Genomic DNA, 19,113 nt, shown 5'->3' with positions numbered 1-19,113 from the left:
TAGACTCACAATGAAAATGTTCATTTTTACGAAGAGAATTCATTCAGTGTAGATTCCACAAAAAAATGCGCTTGACTAAAGAACTGGTATTTAGATAAAGGTACTTACCTGCGGTAAAAATAAAATATGATGCGCTAAAAATGTTGTTAATGTAAACATTTCGAATCGCGTTACCGATACCACGGTTTATTTGCTGGTACATTCGACCATATGCCTGAGAAGTTTTTTAATAATAAAAATAAATGCCATTTTATTGTTTGTATTTATTTATTATACCCTCCACCATAGGATGGGGGTATATTAACTTTGTCATTCCGTTTGTAACACATCGAAATATTGCTCTAAGACCCCATAAAGTATATATATTCTGGGTCGTGGTGAAATTCTGAGTCGATCTAAGCATGTCCGTCCGTCTGTCCGTCCGTCTGTGGAAATCACGCTAACTTCCGAACGAAACTAGCTATCGACTTGAAACTTGGCACAAGTAGTTGTTATTGATGTAGGTCGGATGGTATTGAAAATGGGCCATATCGGCCCACGTTTACGTATAGCCCCCATATAAACCGATCCCCAAATTTGGCTTGCGGAGCCTTCCGGAGCAGCAAAATTCATCCGATCCGGTTGAAATTTGGTACGTGGTCTAAGTATACGGTCTCTAACAACCATGCAAAAATTGGTCCATATCGGTCCATAATTATATATAGCCCCCATATAAACCGATCCCCAGATTTGACCTCCGAAGCCTCTTGGAGGGGCAAAATTCATCCGATCCGGTTGAAATTTGGTACCTGATGTTAGTATACGGTCTCTAACAACCATGCAAAAATTGGTCCATATCGGTCCATAAATATATATAGCCCCCATATAAACCGATCCCCAGATTTGACCTCCGGAGCCTCTTGGAGGAGCAAACTTCATCCTACCCGATTGAAATTTGGTCCGTGGTGTTAGTATGTTGTCTCTAACAACCATGCCAAAATTGGTCCATATCGGTCCATAATTATATATAGCCCCCATATAAACCGATCCCCAGATTTGACCTCCGGAGCCTCTTGGAGGAGCAAACTTCATCCTACCCGATTGAAATTTGGTACGTGTTGTTAGTATATGGTCTCTAACAACCATGCAAAAACTGGTCCATATCGGTCCATAATTATATATAGCTCCCATATAAACCGATCCCCAGATTTGAACTCTGGAGCCTCTTGGATGAGCAAAATTCATCCGATCCAATTGAAATTTAGTACGTGGTGTAAGTATATGGTCTCTAACAACCATGCAAAAATTGGTCCATATCGGTCCATAATTATATATAGCTCCCATATAAACCGATCCCCAGATTTGACCTCCGGAGCCTCTTGGAGGAGCAAAAGTCATCCGATGCGGTTGAAATTTGGTACATTTCGTTAGTATATGGCATCTAACAGCCATGTAAAAATTGTCAAATTTTATTACTATAGAAAGTTTTGTCAAAATTTCATTTCTATAGAAAGTTTTGTAAAAAGTTTATTTCTATAGCAATGTTTGTCAACATTTTATTTCCATAGAAAATTTTGTCAAAATTTTATTTCTATAGAAAATTTTGTAAAAAATTTATTTCTGTAGAAAATTTTGTCAACATTTTATTTCTATAGACAATTTTGTCAACATTTTACTTCCATAGAAAATTTTGTAAACATTTTATTTCTATAGAAAATTTTGTCAAGTTTTTATTTATATAGAAAATTTTGTCAAAATTTTATTTCTATAGAAAATTTTGTCAAACTGAATTATATACGTATTTAATCGGCCTTTTTTTTTGTTTAATATATACCCCTTATGGACTAACTTACACTTTAGAAGACAGTGTTAAAAAGTTTTACGATACCTTGCCATCGGCAAGTGTTATCGCAACCCAAGTAATTCGATTGTGGATGACAGCCTTTTGTAGAAGTTCCTACGCAATCCATGGTGGAGGGTACATAAGATTCGGCCTGGCCGAACTTACGGCCGTTTATACTTGTTTTTTCATGACGTAGCAACGGCATAAAGACTTTTATCAGGCAATTACACATTATACTTAAATCAACAACTTCTACACTTAGTCCAATTGAACATAGTAATTGATGTGTTGTGAATTCAATTACCAGGGAATTTGGATATTTTTGACAGTGTTTCATTCAACCAATTATTTTCGTATTTGACTTAATAAAAATGGTATTTGATATAATTTTTTCATTCAATTATGCCAATAATTGATTTTTATTTTGCTTCATTTTTTTCTGTGTAGATATTCAAAAAGTAAAACTCACCGCAAAAAAAAATGCAACTGTTAAAGTCGTATGCTTCTGAAGTAAGACAAAAATGATTACCTCGCTGCATTTCACATTTGGACGACGATATTGGGAGGATATGCGACTGGGCCCGTTGCAACCATCTTAACATTAATATTCCGAAAACTAAATGTATAGTATTTAATAACTCACGTCGCCAAAATACCCTTCAAAGTATTACTGTACAGAATCATATAGTTTCTTCGACAGATATCATAACTTCTCTTGGGTATCAAATTGACTCCAATTTGGTTTTTGCGCAGCATATTGCCCACATTTGCTCCAAACTAAATCTAGTCCTAAAAAAGTTGTATAGCATAAATGTAATCTAGCCTACGGAAATAAAGTACTTGTTGGCTCACTCGTTACTAATGCCTCATATATTGTACAGAGCTAAGGTATATACTGGCTCCAATAGGTCAAACATTCGCAGGCTTGAATCTTCATTTCACAGTATTTTAAGGTATGTCTATGGTCGTAACTGCAGGCGTAATTATGTGTATTTCACGCATCAAATCCTTGACTGTACCTTTGAGCACCTCCTAAGTACAAAATGCATTTGTTTTTTCTTTAGTGTTATAAAACATGGTAAACCCGCATACCTCCAACTTTGTCTTTGTCCACCTTGTTTTTGAAAGATCGTTCATAATTCGTTTATCCAGATTATGGAATGCAATTCCCTCCGATTATAAGAACTTTTCAGTAGGTTAGGTAAGGTGGCAGCCCGATGTATCAGGCTCACTTAGACTATTCAGTCCATTGTGATACCACATTGGTGAACTTGTCTCTTATCACTGAGTGCTGCACGATTCCATGTTAAGCTCAATGACAAGGGACCCCCTTTTTATAGCCGAGTCCGAACGGTGTTCCACATTGCAGTGAAGCCATTTAGAGAAGCTTTGAAACTTCAGAAATGTCACCAGCATTACTGAGGTGGGATAATCCACCGCTGAAAAATTTTTGGTGTTTGGTCGAAGTAGGAATCGAACCCACGACCACCACGGTGGCTCCCAACTTTTCGGTAAGTTTAAGCGCTTTTATTTATTTATTTATTTATTCAGTCTTTGGATAATTCACAATATAATCCTTACAGACTCGCTAATTTCTAATTTGTATATATACTTCCAAAATGTTCTACTTAAAAATGTACTAATTTCTAAAATAAAATACATCCAGAATTTGATCAAAATCTTATAATTCAGTATTTTAGTAATGACAATTAACTTTTTGCATCATTGCTGATAATACCTCCATATGCGGTGCTGTGTTTTTTTTTTTTTGGGGGTTTAGGGAAAGAAATATGCGTGTAGTTTATCAGCTATTGCGAATATTTTATTCAAATTAGTTTCAAGTATTATTACTATTATTATTTTGCATATTTGTTAATTCTTTAGTTTTGCTGTACATTATTTCAAAGCTACCAATGTATGGTCCAAGAGGGCTTAATTGATTAAATAAATGTTTGAATTGAATTAAATTGAAAATTTTCAAATATAGGTTAATATAAAGTTTGAGTTTTTTTTTTTTAATTTTTGAAGTCTTTTCATCGATTTTTTTGTCTTTGGCTTACAATTTTATTGAAATTAAGAAAACCATTTGCTCATTGAAAATTTGGGAAAACGATTCTTTCTAAATGAAAAGAAAATTTTATTGAATTTTACTACACTTACCAAACCATTAATTCTCCTCATACAAAACTCCTCATTGCTTTCTTAGCTCCATTTGAACATTGTATGACATTTTATTTTTCTTTCTTTCTTTGTTCTCTTCCTATGTCATCACTATCGGCCGGCAGGAGGACAAAGTGGTTCAAATGTACGAAACTATGATGACCCGACACTCGACCATGATTGTCGGTCCAACAGGTGGCGGCAAAACGGTTGTCATAAATACACTAATTAAGGCCCAGACCTATATGGGTTTGCCAACTAAATGCATTACCCTTAACCCAAAGGTAAGTGAAAGCTCTGACAGTCAGCCAGCTCCAGAGATATCATCTTGCTGTCCTTTGCCTTCATTCGTTTGATTCGTTTTCTTTGTAGTTGGGCTAATGCTCTTAGTTCTTTTGTTTTTTACCGGGGAGTAATATTTCTGGATATGTAACGTAAACACTACAACTCCAATGGGAAGAGGGCTTTGTAACATAATTTCTCTTGTGGGTTAAACGAGTTGGCCATCCCCTCAGAATTAAAGGGCATAATGACCAAGTATTGTAATTGTTGTCTTTAGGTTAGGAGGAAATCATCACAACAAAAAGAAAACTAGCTCCAGAAGAAATTTTCTGTGAATTTTCCAGAACAGCTAGAACACTCTGACATTAACTATGATTGGGTCAAAATTGTTGAAGTTTCCAGACAGGAATGTTTACGACAAGTGCTAATTACCTTAATTAGGAAAATTTTTAAACTTTTCAGTGCTGTTGTTATTGCTATTGGCTATCTCTTATAACTGGATTTTCTGTACTTGCATTGTAGATCAAATTTCTTTGTGACTACAGGTAAGGGTAATTAGCAACGTCAATAATGGAGAAGTGTCAATACCATTAATGAAAAATTCAAACAACAATTTGGTGAGGCATAAAATGAACCAGGTTGAATTTTAAAATTAATTCTAACATTTCCTTGGTGGCCAAAATAAGCATGTGTTTGGAGATTTGGTAAAGTAAACATCGAATTTGTGGTCACTTATAAAGTTAACATATTTAAGATTTCCACAAAGTATTGCCTGGGCATAAAGTCTAGGTCAAACTGAAAGAAGCTACTGCCATTAATATTTTCTCAGCTGCCGCAAATCTCCCAATGAGATAGCTGAGCACCACAATTTTCACCTAATATGGTGCTACAGGAACATACCAGGGAACACCGAAGTGGATGAGTTAGAAGGCTAGGAACTACCTTTCATATTCCAGGTAGAAGTGTGCACGTCCGTAATATTTTACTCTCGCACACTCCCCTCTAATTTCAGGGGAACTAGAATCTGTTGGTATACCTCTGGCTACCTGTAATCTTATGTGATTATATGATAGCGAATGTCCTCATCTAAACTTAAACCGCACACTATATATGTTAGTGTTTTCAAGACGTCAGATATCACTCCTGATATCTCCTATAACGGGTCGCTGTCTGATAGGCGAGTTTGCAAAAACTATTGGCGCGAAGTATAATGATTGCTGTCATGATGCGGAGGAAAATGACTCAATTAAACACCGTTTGTGTGAGTGTCCTGTATTTGGTGTAAGGCGTAAGCGAATTTTAGGAGCATACAGCTTTAAATTACTGACGGACCTTTAAAATGTTATCTTAAGCAGTTTGCTACTGTTTTCGGAAAAGCTCGCATAATAATTATAACAAAAATATACAATTATGCCAAGGTTTTTTTTTCAATCCTCCTCACATACCAAGTCCTTTTCCAGTATAGCCATCAGCGCCTCATTTGATTCAACTTTTATCTCATCCATGGTCTCAATATAGGTTCCCCGGATAGGTCTCTTGACTTTTGGACCAAGACCACACAGACGAGCATTTTAAAATGCACCTTACTTTTTGTCCCAATATTATACATAAGCTTCATATAGTCCGAATCCGACAACACAATATTTTATAAGCAAAATGTTAAACTTATTAAATCTCATCCAACGACAGAAGATATAAAATTCAGAGAAGTGAGGGTAAATTTTGTTTATTGACAAATGAAATTTGAATGATATTTTCATAATTGTTGCGAACAAATTTCAACTTAATAAAGTATCAGAAAATTTGAGAATATTTTTTAATGGAAATGTATTTCGTTCGCGCTTCCTCTATAGAACAGACATCATTTTTGTTGATTCATACATGTGCCATGGTGGTACTTATTTCTGAAGCATTGAGTATTTAATACATAAAACTTTCGTGGATCCTTTATTGTGTCCGTTGGTTTATTCGTAAATGTGCGCACTCATGTGTTAACTGCAAATGTATTGCACAAAGTAAATCGGAACAGTCAGTGATATAATAAAACCGGATATTTCTTGAGAACCAATTAAATGTTTAATCAAAACTAAATAAACTTTCAACCTACGGCAATTTCGGACACTACACTGAAAAAATATTGTCGTGAGGTCAAAGATTTCGTGTCTTTAAAATACGAATACAAATTTTGCTTAGCATAGAAGACGCATTTCTCTAATATAAAGTTATTTTCCTTGTCCAAAAGTCGATAAACTTTTCAATGAAGTCGTATTGTCCTTATAATTAAGTGATTTGACTTAAAAATGGATATCTTAACATGAAAGAAAAAATGTATAGGCTAAGGTCAACTTGACTTTAATAATTCAGAAAAATTATTTAAATTTAATGAAATTGTCTTTAAATTTGTTGTCTTTTTGCATCTTGACTAAAAAGCAAAAAATCCTTCAAATATAGGACATGTTTTTCAAAACTTTATTTTAAAGAAGTTTTTTACTTCAAACATAGCATAATTTCTACTGGAAGTCGAGTCCTAATTTAGAAAATAAAGTTGCCGTTAACTCGTTTTTAAAGGGCTTTGATAGCATATGAAGAAAAAAAGCTGAGAAAGCTAAAAATTAAAATTTGCTTCCTAGAAGCAAGTACACAAAACCTAAATTTAAAAGAGAATTATGTCTTAAAATTATCCTTACCTATAGTCTCCGCTTCTTTGGCTCGGAATCAATACCAAATTTTTTAAAGTAAAGACAAAATCTTTGGAACCGAGTATGCTTTTTTTTCAGTGTATGTATCATCTGAGCATCAATACTAAGTACAATTTTCGTGTCCTTCAAAGGGTTTTTTTTAAGTTATGAATTTGTACATATATGTACATATTTTTATACATTTCTGGACTTTTTCACAGAGTGTTTGAATTTTTACACAATGTATCGTTTCCAGAAATACATTCTTCATTATTTATTTCTTTAATAATGGGCATACACTAATAGGAAAATTACTTTCCAAATCGTGAACGGACGGTAACAAAAAGAAACGGAAACGGTTTCGTCCACCGGCGTTCATGATTTCAATGTGCTAAGGTGACTGTTAACGGATATGGAGATTTTTTTATAGATTCGTAACAATTACGATTCGTAACATTATGGTTGTTGTTTTGACAACACAATATGTCATTTTGTCGTTGTCACATTGACACCGTCTGTACTCCGTTTGACACCGCATTTGTGTTTATTGACTTTCATGAATGGAGCGTTTTGGAACTTTCAAGCCTTTAATGATTGTTTTTATGGGGGTAGACGTATTCATATACACGTAAGGAAATCCTTTATGTCGGGTGCGGCCGAATGAAGCTTTGAAACCCTCACAAATGTCACCAGTAGTACTGAGGTGGGATAATCCACCGCTGAAAAAAAATTTTCGTGTCCGGCCGAAGCAGGAATCGAACCCATGACCTTATGTATGCTTAAAGTGCAAGCTGTACTTTGCACACAAAAATAGATGAATAGACAAACGGACGGACAGATAGCCATCGCTAAATAGACTCGGAATTTAATTCTGAAACGATGGGTCTCAGACTGGTCCTACTACTGTGGTACAGGGTATAAATACTTGAAACTTTACATATATTTCTCTTCCGGCAGTCAAACAGGGAGTATACTAACACCAGGTACCAAATTTTCGCTTGATTGTATGAAATTTGCTCAAATCGTGGGTCCTACATATAATATTGAACCGACATACAATTTGTCGCAACATTTGTTTGAAAACCCGAATAACCACACCTAAAATATCAGCACTGAAACACACAGGAAGTAACAGACAAATTAATTTTTTTACAAATTACAAAAATTTGTAACGCACTTCAAATGTGAATGTGCTTCTGTACTTGCTTTGTTTTATAGTGGAAGGCAAGTTAAATTCGCAAACCAAATTAAATATCATATACACACATGTATTTACATATTAACATTTTATATACATAATATTGTATGGGTATATAAATGTAAGCAATAGGAGCTATCCATGTGGTTTTATTTATTTATATAAAACAAAATTCAATTTATTTAACTATCTTAATGACATTAAACAACACTAAAGCTGGTACCATTTATGTGTATTTCTCTAAGTAGTTACACCACAGTGAAACGCCATTCAAAAATTGTTCTACTGAAAACTCAATTTATATCTATTTTGGTTGAATGAACGTATAATAATTCCTGGCCTTCTGACTTCACAATGTAGCAAGCGCATCCTGTAATAAATAATATTTTGAAATACTTTCTAAAAAATATAAAAATTTCAAAAAATTTTATTCGCAGGGGTACTACGGTAAGGGGGAATTTTAACTAAAATATACTAATTTCTATGAACTCAAATGAATAAATTGGCTTTAGTGCCTTCGTGAGTTCAGTGTTTTTTTTTGTGCATCTACTACCAGAAAATAAACAGTAAAATTGGTTTTTAATTAGGAGGGAATCATCTTTTAATTTACAGTATTCCAGATTTCATATGGCAAAAGCGATTATTTTTTTTTAATTCTTCCTCTATGTAAAGACATAGTAAACTTTAATAACAAGAATGAACTACCTCGTTCGAAAATTTAACGAAATTGTACTCTACATTTAGAGATTTCCACAAAGCGTTGTTAAAACCAGGAAACTTTAATGCCCTGATGTACTTTTTAACTACAAACATTTTAACCAATCATACCAAAATAGTCTTCTGCTTTAAGATCGGTATTATGTTCTAAATTTCGCCAAGATTTAACAGAAATATATTGATTTTCAAATTTAAATATAATTATTTTTGAAAAGTAATCGCGAATATAATGTGATTTTCAACTCGAAAACCGAACATAGTACCTGTCTTTAGTTCATATTAAACTTTTCAATACGATCACTGAACTTTATATTTTTTAGAATTTAGTTAAAATGTTTGAGACACTTAAAAAATGGAAAATTTCATTGGAAATTTCACAAAAATAATAAAATTTAACGATATTCTAATAATTGTAATGCAATAATAATAAGTTGAAATTAGCATTAGTTTAACTACAGACTTTTTTCAGTGTATTGAACAATACCAAGAATATATTCACAATTTTCAAATATTTCTTCTTGTATTTTATTTGTCCTTAAATCGTTGAGAAAACAGCGTAAAACGAATTTTATTTTTAGTTAAATGTTAGACCTTTTTTCTACCGTCTACCAAAACGGATCGTCTACATTTTCCGCTTTTGGGTTTCAAAAAGCCATCAAACTTGAATTATTTCTTAAATCTCTATCTAATTTCAGGCTTGTTCGGTTATTGAATTGTATGGCTACCTGGATCCTGATACACGTGACTGGTTGGATGGTTTGTTCTCGAATATCTTTCGTGAAATGAATAAACCTGTAGAACGTGATGTAAGTATGTAGAATGTTTTTTGATCAAGCCCTTATAGTTTGCAAAAGAAAATTATAACAAAATTATGTATGTATGTCAGACAACCTCCATCCAATATATACTCGTATATAGAATAGCCGTGGAACTTCAATAGTTCACCAATCTAGCGTTAATTTTACAACTAATTCCATTACTTATCCTTGACCTCATTTAATCAAAGTTTATGGCTTGCCAAATAATAAATTTAAATATTCGAAACAATTTTATGGAAATTGTCAATTATAAGTTTGACAAGGACTAACATCCATAGTGGATTTTTGCCTTTATCTTTGCTCTACAGTCTTACACTTCACTCGCAAGTAACATTGCCGTATCACCTTGGATGTCTAACATCTTTGCTCGCCTTTTGGGATTGCCATGGCAGGTGCATGAAAGAATTTAAATGACATTTTATTACCATATAAACGAAAGGAGGAAGTCTTTCATCGAACTACTAAGTTTCTCGCCCTTCTTTACTACAGTTTCGTTAATAGATTAAGTCATGTCATTTGATCCTTCAACGATGCTGAAGATACCACATCAGCAACCTTCAACTTAGGCAGTTGAAGGTTTGACGTTAGCAAAAGCACCAAACCAGGTTTTGTGAGAGACTTCAGTTTCCTTGGTGGCGGCAAGTGAAAGTTTTGCCACTCAGGTTCACTGTTTAATAAAGTCACCACTAATAAATCCCAAAACAACTTGGCGTAGAAGACTCTTCACTTCACTAAAGGACAACGCCACCATCGTCATCGCCATCATTGTCATTATTTCGTTTCACCAATGCCATGCAATGGGAATGAATTTAAGCCTTGATGCGGCAAACAAAAAAGCCCTATGCCAGTCGTTGATACCTTCTGGTAACACTAAAAACAAATGCAACAGCTCTTTTGTTTAACATCCATGGTTACAACACCACTTCGTTCCCCCAGAGTTTTGCATATTATCTAATTTTTTAGCTTACATAAACTGAAAAACCTTTGGCGTAGGTGACGATGATGATGGTAATGGTGGCATTGGCGTTGGTAGTGAAACATAAATTGGGGGCAACTTGACTTAATCCCTACAGGCAGCCGCCAGTTACCCGAGAGCAGAAGGATGTAGGATTTCCATACTTCCATAATATGAACTCAGCCACCAAACAGTCATCATCAATGTTGAAATTTGCCATTTTGAAGGTGCACCATGGCCATGGATACGAATACAGCCCTTTTTGTATGCTCCTCTGTATGTGAACCACACCGTCAATACCACAATCTCCTTTTCCGATTAGTATCCTGATGAAGCTCACAGTTACAATACTAGCGCCAATTACAAAGTCACCAATGCATCACGCTAATAATATTGATGCCAAATCATAAGTTTGTGAGTACCTCATACCTGGGCTGAATGCATTTCGTATTCGTATTTTCCTCGAGCATAAATTGGGAAGGATATCTCATAGGCATGTAATGTTATTCTTGCAAAACTTGATTCTAACGACGCTATTTAATTGAAGAATAACATAATAAAGTGTGATTTTATTAAGAGCTATAGGACAATTAAAAACAAGTTTATACGGCCGTAAGTTCGGCCAGGCCGAAGCTTATGTACCCTCCATCATGGATTGCGTAGAAACTTCTTCTAAACACTGCTATCCACAATCGAAGTACTTAAGTTGCGGTAACGCTTGCCGATGGCAAGGTATCTTAAAACCTCCTAACACCATCTTCTAAATTGTATGTAAGTCCATACGTGGTATATATTAAATCAAAAAAGATCGATCCAATACGTATATAATTCAGTTTGACAAAGTAGACATAAAATTTTGACAAAATTTTCTACAGAAATAAAATTTTAACAAAATTTTCTATGGAAATAAAATTTTCACAAAATTTTCTATAGAAAAAACATTTTGACAAAATTTTCTATAGAAATAAAATCTTGGTAGATTATTTTTGGCTCGAGTGACAACCATGATTATGAACCGAATAAAATTTGAACAAAATTTTCTATAGAAATAAAATTTTGACAATGATGAAAATTTTATTATGAACCGAATAAAATTTTAACAAAATTTTCTCTAGAAATAAAATTTTGCCACTAGAGCCAAAAATAGTCTACCAAAATGTTATGGTAGACTATTTTTGGCTCTAGTGGCAACCATGATTATGAACCGATATGGACCAATTTTTGTGTGTTTGGACTAATTTTGGTATGGTTGTTAGCGACCATATACTAACACCACGTTCCTAATTTGAACCGGATCGGATGAATTTTGTTCCTCCAAGAGGCTCCGAAGGTCAAATCTGGAGAACGTTTTATATGGGGGCTATATATAATTATGGATCATATACTAACACCATGTTCCAAATTACAACCGGATTGGATGAAATTTGCTTCTCTTGGAGACTTCGCAAGCCAAATCTGGGGATCGGTTTATATGGGGTCCATATATAATTATGGACCGATGTGGACCAATTTTTGCATGGTTGTTAGGGACCATATACCAACATCATGTACCGAATTTCAGCCGGATCAGATGAAATTTGCTTCTCTTTGAGGCTCCGCAAGCCAAATCTGGGGATCGGTTTATATGGGAGCTATATATAATTATGGACCGATGTGGACCAATTCTTGCATGATTGTTAGAGACCATATACCAACACCATGTACCAAATTTCAGCCGGATCGGATGAAATATGCTTCTCTTTGAGGCTTCGCAAGCCAAATCAGGAGATCGGTTTATATGGGGTCCATATATAATTATGGACCGATGTGGACCAATTTTTGCATGGTTGTTAGGGACCATATACCAACATCATGTACCGAATTTCAGCCGGATCAGATGAAATTTGCTGAAATTTGCTGAGGCTCCGCAAGCCAAATCTGGGGATCGGTTTATATGGGGGCTATATATAATTATGGACCGATGTAGACCAATTTTTGCATGGTTGTTAGAGACCATATACCAACACCATGTACCAAATTTCAGCCGGATCGGATGAAATATGCTTCTGTTAGAGGCTCCACAAGCCAAATCTGAGGGTCCCTTTATATGGGGGCTATACGTAAAAGTGGACCGATATGGCCCATTTTCAATACCATCCGACCTACATCGATAACAACTACTTGTGCCAAGTTTCAAGTCGATAGCTTGTTTCGTTCGGAAGTTAGCGTGATTTCAACAGACGGACGGACGGACGGACATGCTTAGATCGACTCAGAATTTCACCACGACCCAGAATATATATACTTTATGGGGTCTTAGAGCAATATTTCGATGTGTTACAAACGGAATGACAAAGTTAATATACCCCCATCCTATGATGGAGGGTATAAAAAGCAGGTTTATAAGGCGTAAGTTCTCCAGATCGAATCCATGGATTTCATAGCAGGTTCTACTAAAGACTTTAAGCCATAGTCGAATTACTCGGGTCGTGTTAATACTAGCCGATGTCAAGGTAACATTGTCTTCAAAATTGTAAATTTGTGCATTTGGAGTCTTTGTTAGACAAAAAAGAAAGATTCGATACCTATATGGAGGAATCTACAAATAATTATAAACCGATGTGCACCAATTCGCGCGGTAATTAGAGAGTCAAAGTTTAACGAGATCCTATGAAATTTATTCCTACATGAGGCTTCAGAAGTCAAATTTCTATAGGGTCTATATGCCGATATGGGCCAATTTATGCATGGTTGTTAGAGACAATTTACTAACATCACGTGCCAAATTTCAACCAGATCTAATGAAATTTGCTCCTCCATGAGGATCCGCAATTTAAATCTGGGGATCGGTTTATATGGGGATATACCTAAAAGTGGTCCAAATGGACCATACGCTTAATCCAATTTTGGCATACTCTTCCCAAAATTTCGGCCGGTATATCGCGAACATGAGCTTTAACATATTTAACCCCACAAAAAAAAATAGTCCAAACACGTTAAATGACGCGATTTGTGAGGCCAATTGACCGGTCTCGAACGTCAAATTTAATGCTCACCTCTTAATAACTTTATTGTTACGCGTGTTGTGTTGCATGTGGTTGAAACTACATGTCATTCAAGTCAAACTCTTGCATTTAGGGCAAAAACGTTAGATATCATCTCACGGTAGCTCTGACCATTCACAGTAGGGATGCCAGATTTTGAAGAGGAAAAAAGAGCACATTCAGTTTATAAAAAGAGCACACTTTTTCAAATAAAATAAAAACATTTAATTCCAATTTATTTATGTAAATATAATTCATATAAACATAACAAAAAGGTTCACAACATAAAATAACCCACTTTCAACTCAAGCTAATTTTATTACAATACTTTGTAAGTCATTTTTTTTGGTGTTTTTGCGAAAAATGTTATTGAAAGAAATATGTTTACATTTAGAACAGAGTACAAAGTGAAGAAGCAACATCGGCGTGATCTTCTTCGACTCTCATATATATAAAGTAAAACAATATTTAACCCTCTAATGCCCAAGCCCACCTTTAGGCGGGCTTCATTTAATAAGAAAGCTTTTAGTAGGTTAGGTTAGGTTATGTGGCAGCCCGATGTATCAGGCTCACTTAGACTATTCAGTCCATTGTGATACCACAGTGGTGAACTTCTCTCTTATCACTGAGTGCTGCCCGATTCCATGTTAAGCTCAATGACAAGGGACCTCCTTTTTATAGCCGAGTCCGAACGGCGTTCCACCTTGCAGTGAAACCACTTAGAGAAGCTTTGAAACCCTCAGAAATGTCACCAGCATTACTGAGGTGGGATAATCCACCGCTGAAAAACTTTTTTTGGTGTTCGGTCTTAGCAGGAATCGAACCCACGACCTTGTGTATGCAAGGTGGGCATGCTAACCATTGCACCACGGTGGCTCCTAAAGCTTTTAGTAAAACACACCTTAAGACAACAAAAATTGGCAAAATAAAAAGAAAACTTATTTGAAACTATTCAAGAGGCTTTGCAGCATATATATTTTTCTTGCTCAGTTCTCTTGCTTTTGTGTCGTTACCATTGAAAATTTAATCAGCTGGCAAAAAAATTGGGGCATTAGAGGGTTAATTAGAAAATAACGGCGTAGGAAAATCTCGTAGTGTGACATTTATGTATGTTCAGTTTACTTTTACCATTTATTGAATCGCGTTTGAGTAATATTTGTTGTAATGCATAAAAAAGAGGACAAAAAGAGTTTTTAACTAAAAATAGAGCAATTTGTCGTGCTCTTTTGGCCTATCTTGTTTTAAGAGCACATTTTGTAAAAAAAAGCACATGTGCTTTATAAAAGGGCACGTCTGGCATCCCTAATTCACAGTTATGTTACAATTCGCATAATCTTTCAATAAGTACGATCCGGTATGATGCCACCAGTCCAAAAATGGCACCAAACTGTAATTTTTCTGATTTTGCAATACTTGATACCTGAATTTTCAACGTGGCACGCATTTCGATATTAAGATTTAAAAATTTGCAAACGTTGTACATTTGTAATAGGATTCATGGTTAAATTGTAGACCAAACAAAAGATGTTCGACAATGAAACAAAACACAAAACGTGTTTAACTGTTTAAACCAGTGTTGCCAAAAAGATAATAGCTAGGTTAGGTGGCAGCCCGATGTATCAGGCTCACTTAGACTATTCAGTCCATTGTGATAAAGATAATAGCTAAAAAATCACCCTTTATATGCCGGAAGTCGACTCTGAATTTGGAAATTTATAGTTAGCACGTTTATAAAAGATTTTATTATCACATGAAAAGACAAATAAATTCAAATTTGTTTTCCAATATCAAATACGCAAACTCTTTCAAAAGTAGGTAATATAAATGGTGATTCTTTTGAGGTTAGGATTTTCATGCATTAGTATTTGACAGATCACGTGGGATTTCAGACATGGTGTCAAAGAGAAAGATGCTCAGTATGCTTTGACATTTCATCATGAATAGACTTACTAACGAGCAACGCTTGCAAATCATTGAATTTTATTACCAAAATCAGTGTTCGGTTCGAAATGTGTTTCGCGCTTTACGTCCGATTTATGGTCTACATAATCGACCAAGTGAGCAAACAATTAATGCGATTGTGACCAAGTTTCGCACTCATTTTACTTTATTGGACATTAAACCAACCACACGAATGCGTACAGTGCGTACAGAAGAGAATATTGCGTCTGTTTCTGAGGGTGTTGCTGAAAACCGTGAAATGTCGATTCGTCGCCGTTCGCAGCAATTGGGTTTGTGTTATTCGACCACATGGAAGATTTTACGCAAAGATCTTGGTGTAAAACAGTATAAAATACAGCTCGTGCAAGAACTGAAGCCGAACGATCTGCCACAACGTCGAATTTTCAGTGAATGGGCCCTAGAAAAGTTGGCAGAAAATCCGCTTTTTTATCGACAAATTTTGTTCAGCGGTGAGGCTCATTTCTGGTTGAATGGCTACGTAAATAAGCAAAATTGCCGCATTTGGAGTGAAGAGCAACCAGAAGCCGTTCAAGAACTGCCCATGCATCCCGAAAAATGCACTGTTTGGTGTGGTTTGTACGCTGGTGGAATCATTGGACCGTATTTTTTCAAAGATGCTGTTGGACGCAACGTTACGGTGAATGGCGATCGCTATCGTTCGATGCTAACAAACTTTTTGTTGCCAAAAATGGAAGAACTGAACTTGGTTGACATGTGGTTTCAACAAGATGGCGCTACATGGCACACAGCTCGCGATTCTATGGCCATTTTGAGGGAAAACTTCGGAGAACAATTCATCTCAAGAAATGGACCGGTAAGTTGGCCACCAAGATCATGCGATTTGACGCCTTTAGACTATTTTTTGTGGGGCTACGTCAAGTCTAAAGTCTACAGAAATAAGCCAGCAACTATTCCAGCTTTGGAAGACAACATTTCCGAAGAAATTCGGGCTATTCCGGCCGAAATGCTCGAAAGAGTTGCCCAAAATTGGACTTTCCGAATGGACTACCTAAGACGCAGCCGCGGTCAACATTTAAATGAAATTATCTTCAAAAAGTAAATGTCATGGACCAATCTAACGTTTCAAATAAAGAACCGATGAGATTTTGCAAATTTTATGCGTTTTTTTTTTTAAAAAGTTATCAAGCTCTTAACAAATCACCCTTTATTTCCAAATTTTATTTAACTTCGATTGGCAAATATATAGACGAGCAAAATTGTTGTTGGTGATATTGAAACTCATGCACTTTTTTTTGCTAAATTCCCTTTTTTATAATGAAAATTAGTTTCACCACAATCCCATTTTTGAAAATTGCAACATAAAAGTTAAGAGCATTTCCCCATGCATAATCAGCATCCCCATATTAGATCTTACATAAGTATGATTAAAGTCACAAACACACAGAGACACCCACACTAGCAGACATATAAGACCTCCTAGTATAGCTCTTGCACAGACGATATCACATATAGGACTAAATATCATGCTATATAATACCAATGCAATGAAAATAGGGTAGATAGTTGTAGCCAAGAATGGAGGGAGGTGATACTGACACGAATCATGGAGCACTTCATTGTGCGGCTTTGAAACAACAAAGCTTCAAAATGAAACCTAGTAGAGTGATGAAGATGATGATGATGGTGGTGGGGCAACGACAAAGGGGGTTGGTAAAAATGGCATTGCATTCCAAAGGGAAGGGAAAACAAGAGCCTAGAAGAGAACCAGGCGAAAAAACAAATCGAACAAGAGAAACTGTAACTAATACAATCAGTTTAATGCATATTCCCACAGGAACGTCGTTATGTCTGTTTTGACGGGGACGTTGATGCGCTATGGATTGAAAACATGAACTCGGTTATGGATGATAATAAGCTGCTGACATTAGCAAATGGCGAACGTATTAGATTGGAAAACTACTGCGCTTTGTTATTCGAGGTGAGTGAATATGAAAGAGAGGAGAGTGAATGAGACACACACCAACACAGACATCGCGGAAAACAGGTGAGTACATGGTAACAATACATTTTGCATTCACATACTGAGGTGAAACAGGTCTGGGTTATTAGTATCCAGAATTCATTTAAATCTTCCTAGCTAGAATTTCGTAATTTGTTATGTCGTGCGGTAAATTGCGGTACGCTGTTATATATTTCAAATATCGGAGATTACAGTGGTTACACATTGACCAAGTAGAAATAATAGGGTGTACCCAGCATACAAATCCACCCATATAAGCAAAATTCGTCTTGAAGCGTAGAAAATTCAAAGTTATTGGATCAAATTATTTTATCGATTAGTCTCAAGAAGCTTTCACAGCTAAGTGCCAACGTGCAATATAAAAATAAATTAGAAGTTGTGAAATCTACGTGGGATTTTCATAGGGCGAGTGTAATCTATTAAGGCATTCGCTGCATTGATTCCGCATTAGTTCTTCAGTTGTGATGCTATTTCAGTATTTTAAATTTCATAAAAACTTTAAAATTTCATAAAAACTTTATGTTTGTTTCGAATTCATTTGGCATAAGCCAGCTATCAATGTAAAACCTTTTTTCGGAGGGTTCAAGTGTGGTTTTTGTTGGGTTTAATAAACTGCCTGAATTTATTCTGATAATTGGTTGATAGTTTTGCTGCAAGTAGAGGATGCTGATGAGGAATGTGGTAATTCCGAAACGTGCGTCCATCCAACCATCTTGCAGTCTATAGGGCTTTGCCCAAATAAATTTGACAAACATTCTTTTCCTCTGTTGGTTAAGCTACTCTTGTAGTTTAGTCAATGTATGGTTTTAAGCTGAAATAAAAAAAAAAACGAAAACTTTAAAATTTCAATATTTTTGTATTTATTTGTTCTTTCTATGTTCATGTTTCCCAGGGATGGTTTGACATATACTATCCTTGATACATCGAAATCGTATCTTATAGAATATATGTTATAATACTACAGAAGTCATGATTTCATAATCATGACTTCAGAAATATTTAAGCTTATATAAGCGACTATGTCGATCTTGTTCGGACTCCTCACAAAATATGAAGCCAAAATTGAGGAATACACGGATATATTGAACAGATTAAGTAGATGATCCATTTTCCCTCATTGCTCGAAAGTACGCGAGAAGTACAATCGGAAAATTTTACTTATACTTTCGGGCAATTTGGATCATAATAATATCAGTCTAATATCTTTAGACATAACAGGTTGGCTGATAAGTACCCGGTCTAACAAAGAAAAACACATTTTTTTTGTCAAAATTCGTTTTTATTATTCAACGTAGTTCCCTTCAAGAGCGATACAACGATTATAACGACCTTCCAATTTTTTGATACCATTTTGGTAGTACTCATTCGGTTTTACCTCAAAATAGGCCTCAGTTTCGGCGATCTCCTCTTCATTGTAGCCAAATTTTTTCCCTGCGAGCATCCTTTTGAGGTCTGAGAACAAGAAAAAGTCGATGGGGGCCAGATCTGGAGGTGGGGAAACAATTCGAAGCCCAATT

At 35.4% G+C, this 19,113-nt stretch overlaps 1 protein-coding gene across 1 annotated transcript in view; it reads left to right on the top strand.

Annotated features, from left to right (window-relative positions):
* Positions 1-19,113, top strand: part of Dhc98D (Dynein heavy chain at 89D) — a 252,715-nt gene that overhangs the window by 135,585 nt on the left and 98,017 nt on the right. The window contains exons 31-33 of the mRNA XM_075295234.1: positions 4,108-4,266; positions 9,553-9,663; positions 17,411-17,554. Coding sequence (XP_075151349.1) covers positions 4,108-4,266; positions 9,553-9,663; positions 17,411-17,554 — 414 coding nt within the window. The remainder of the gene's footprint in view (positions 1-4,107; positions 4,267-9,552; positions 9,664-17,410; positions 17,555-19,113) is intronic.

This window comes from Haematobia irritans, chromosome 1 (genome assembly GCF_050003625.1).
Source record: "Haematobia irritans isolate KBUSLIRL chromosome 1, ASM5000362v1, whole genome shotgun sequence".
NCBI lineage: Eukaryota > Metazoa > Arthropoda > Insecta > Diptera > Muscidae > Haematobia > Haematobia irritans.
The sequence above is the reverse complement of the archived record's forward strand: the minus strand, read 5'-3'. Positions and strand labels throughout refer to the sequence as shown.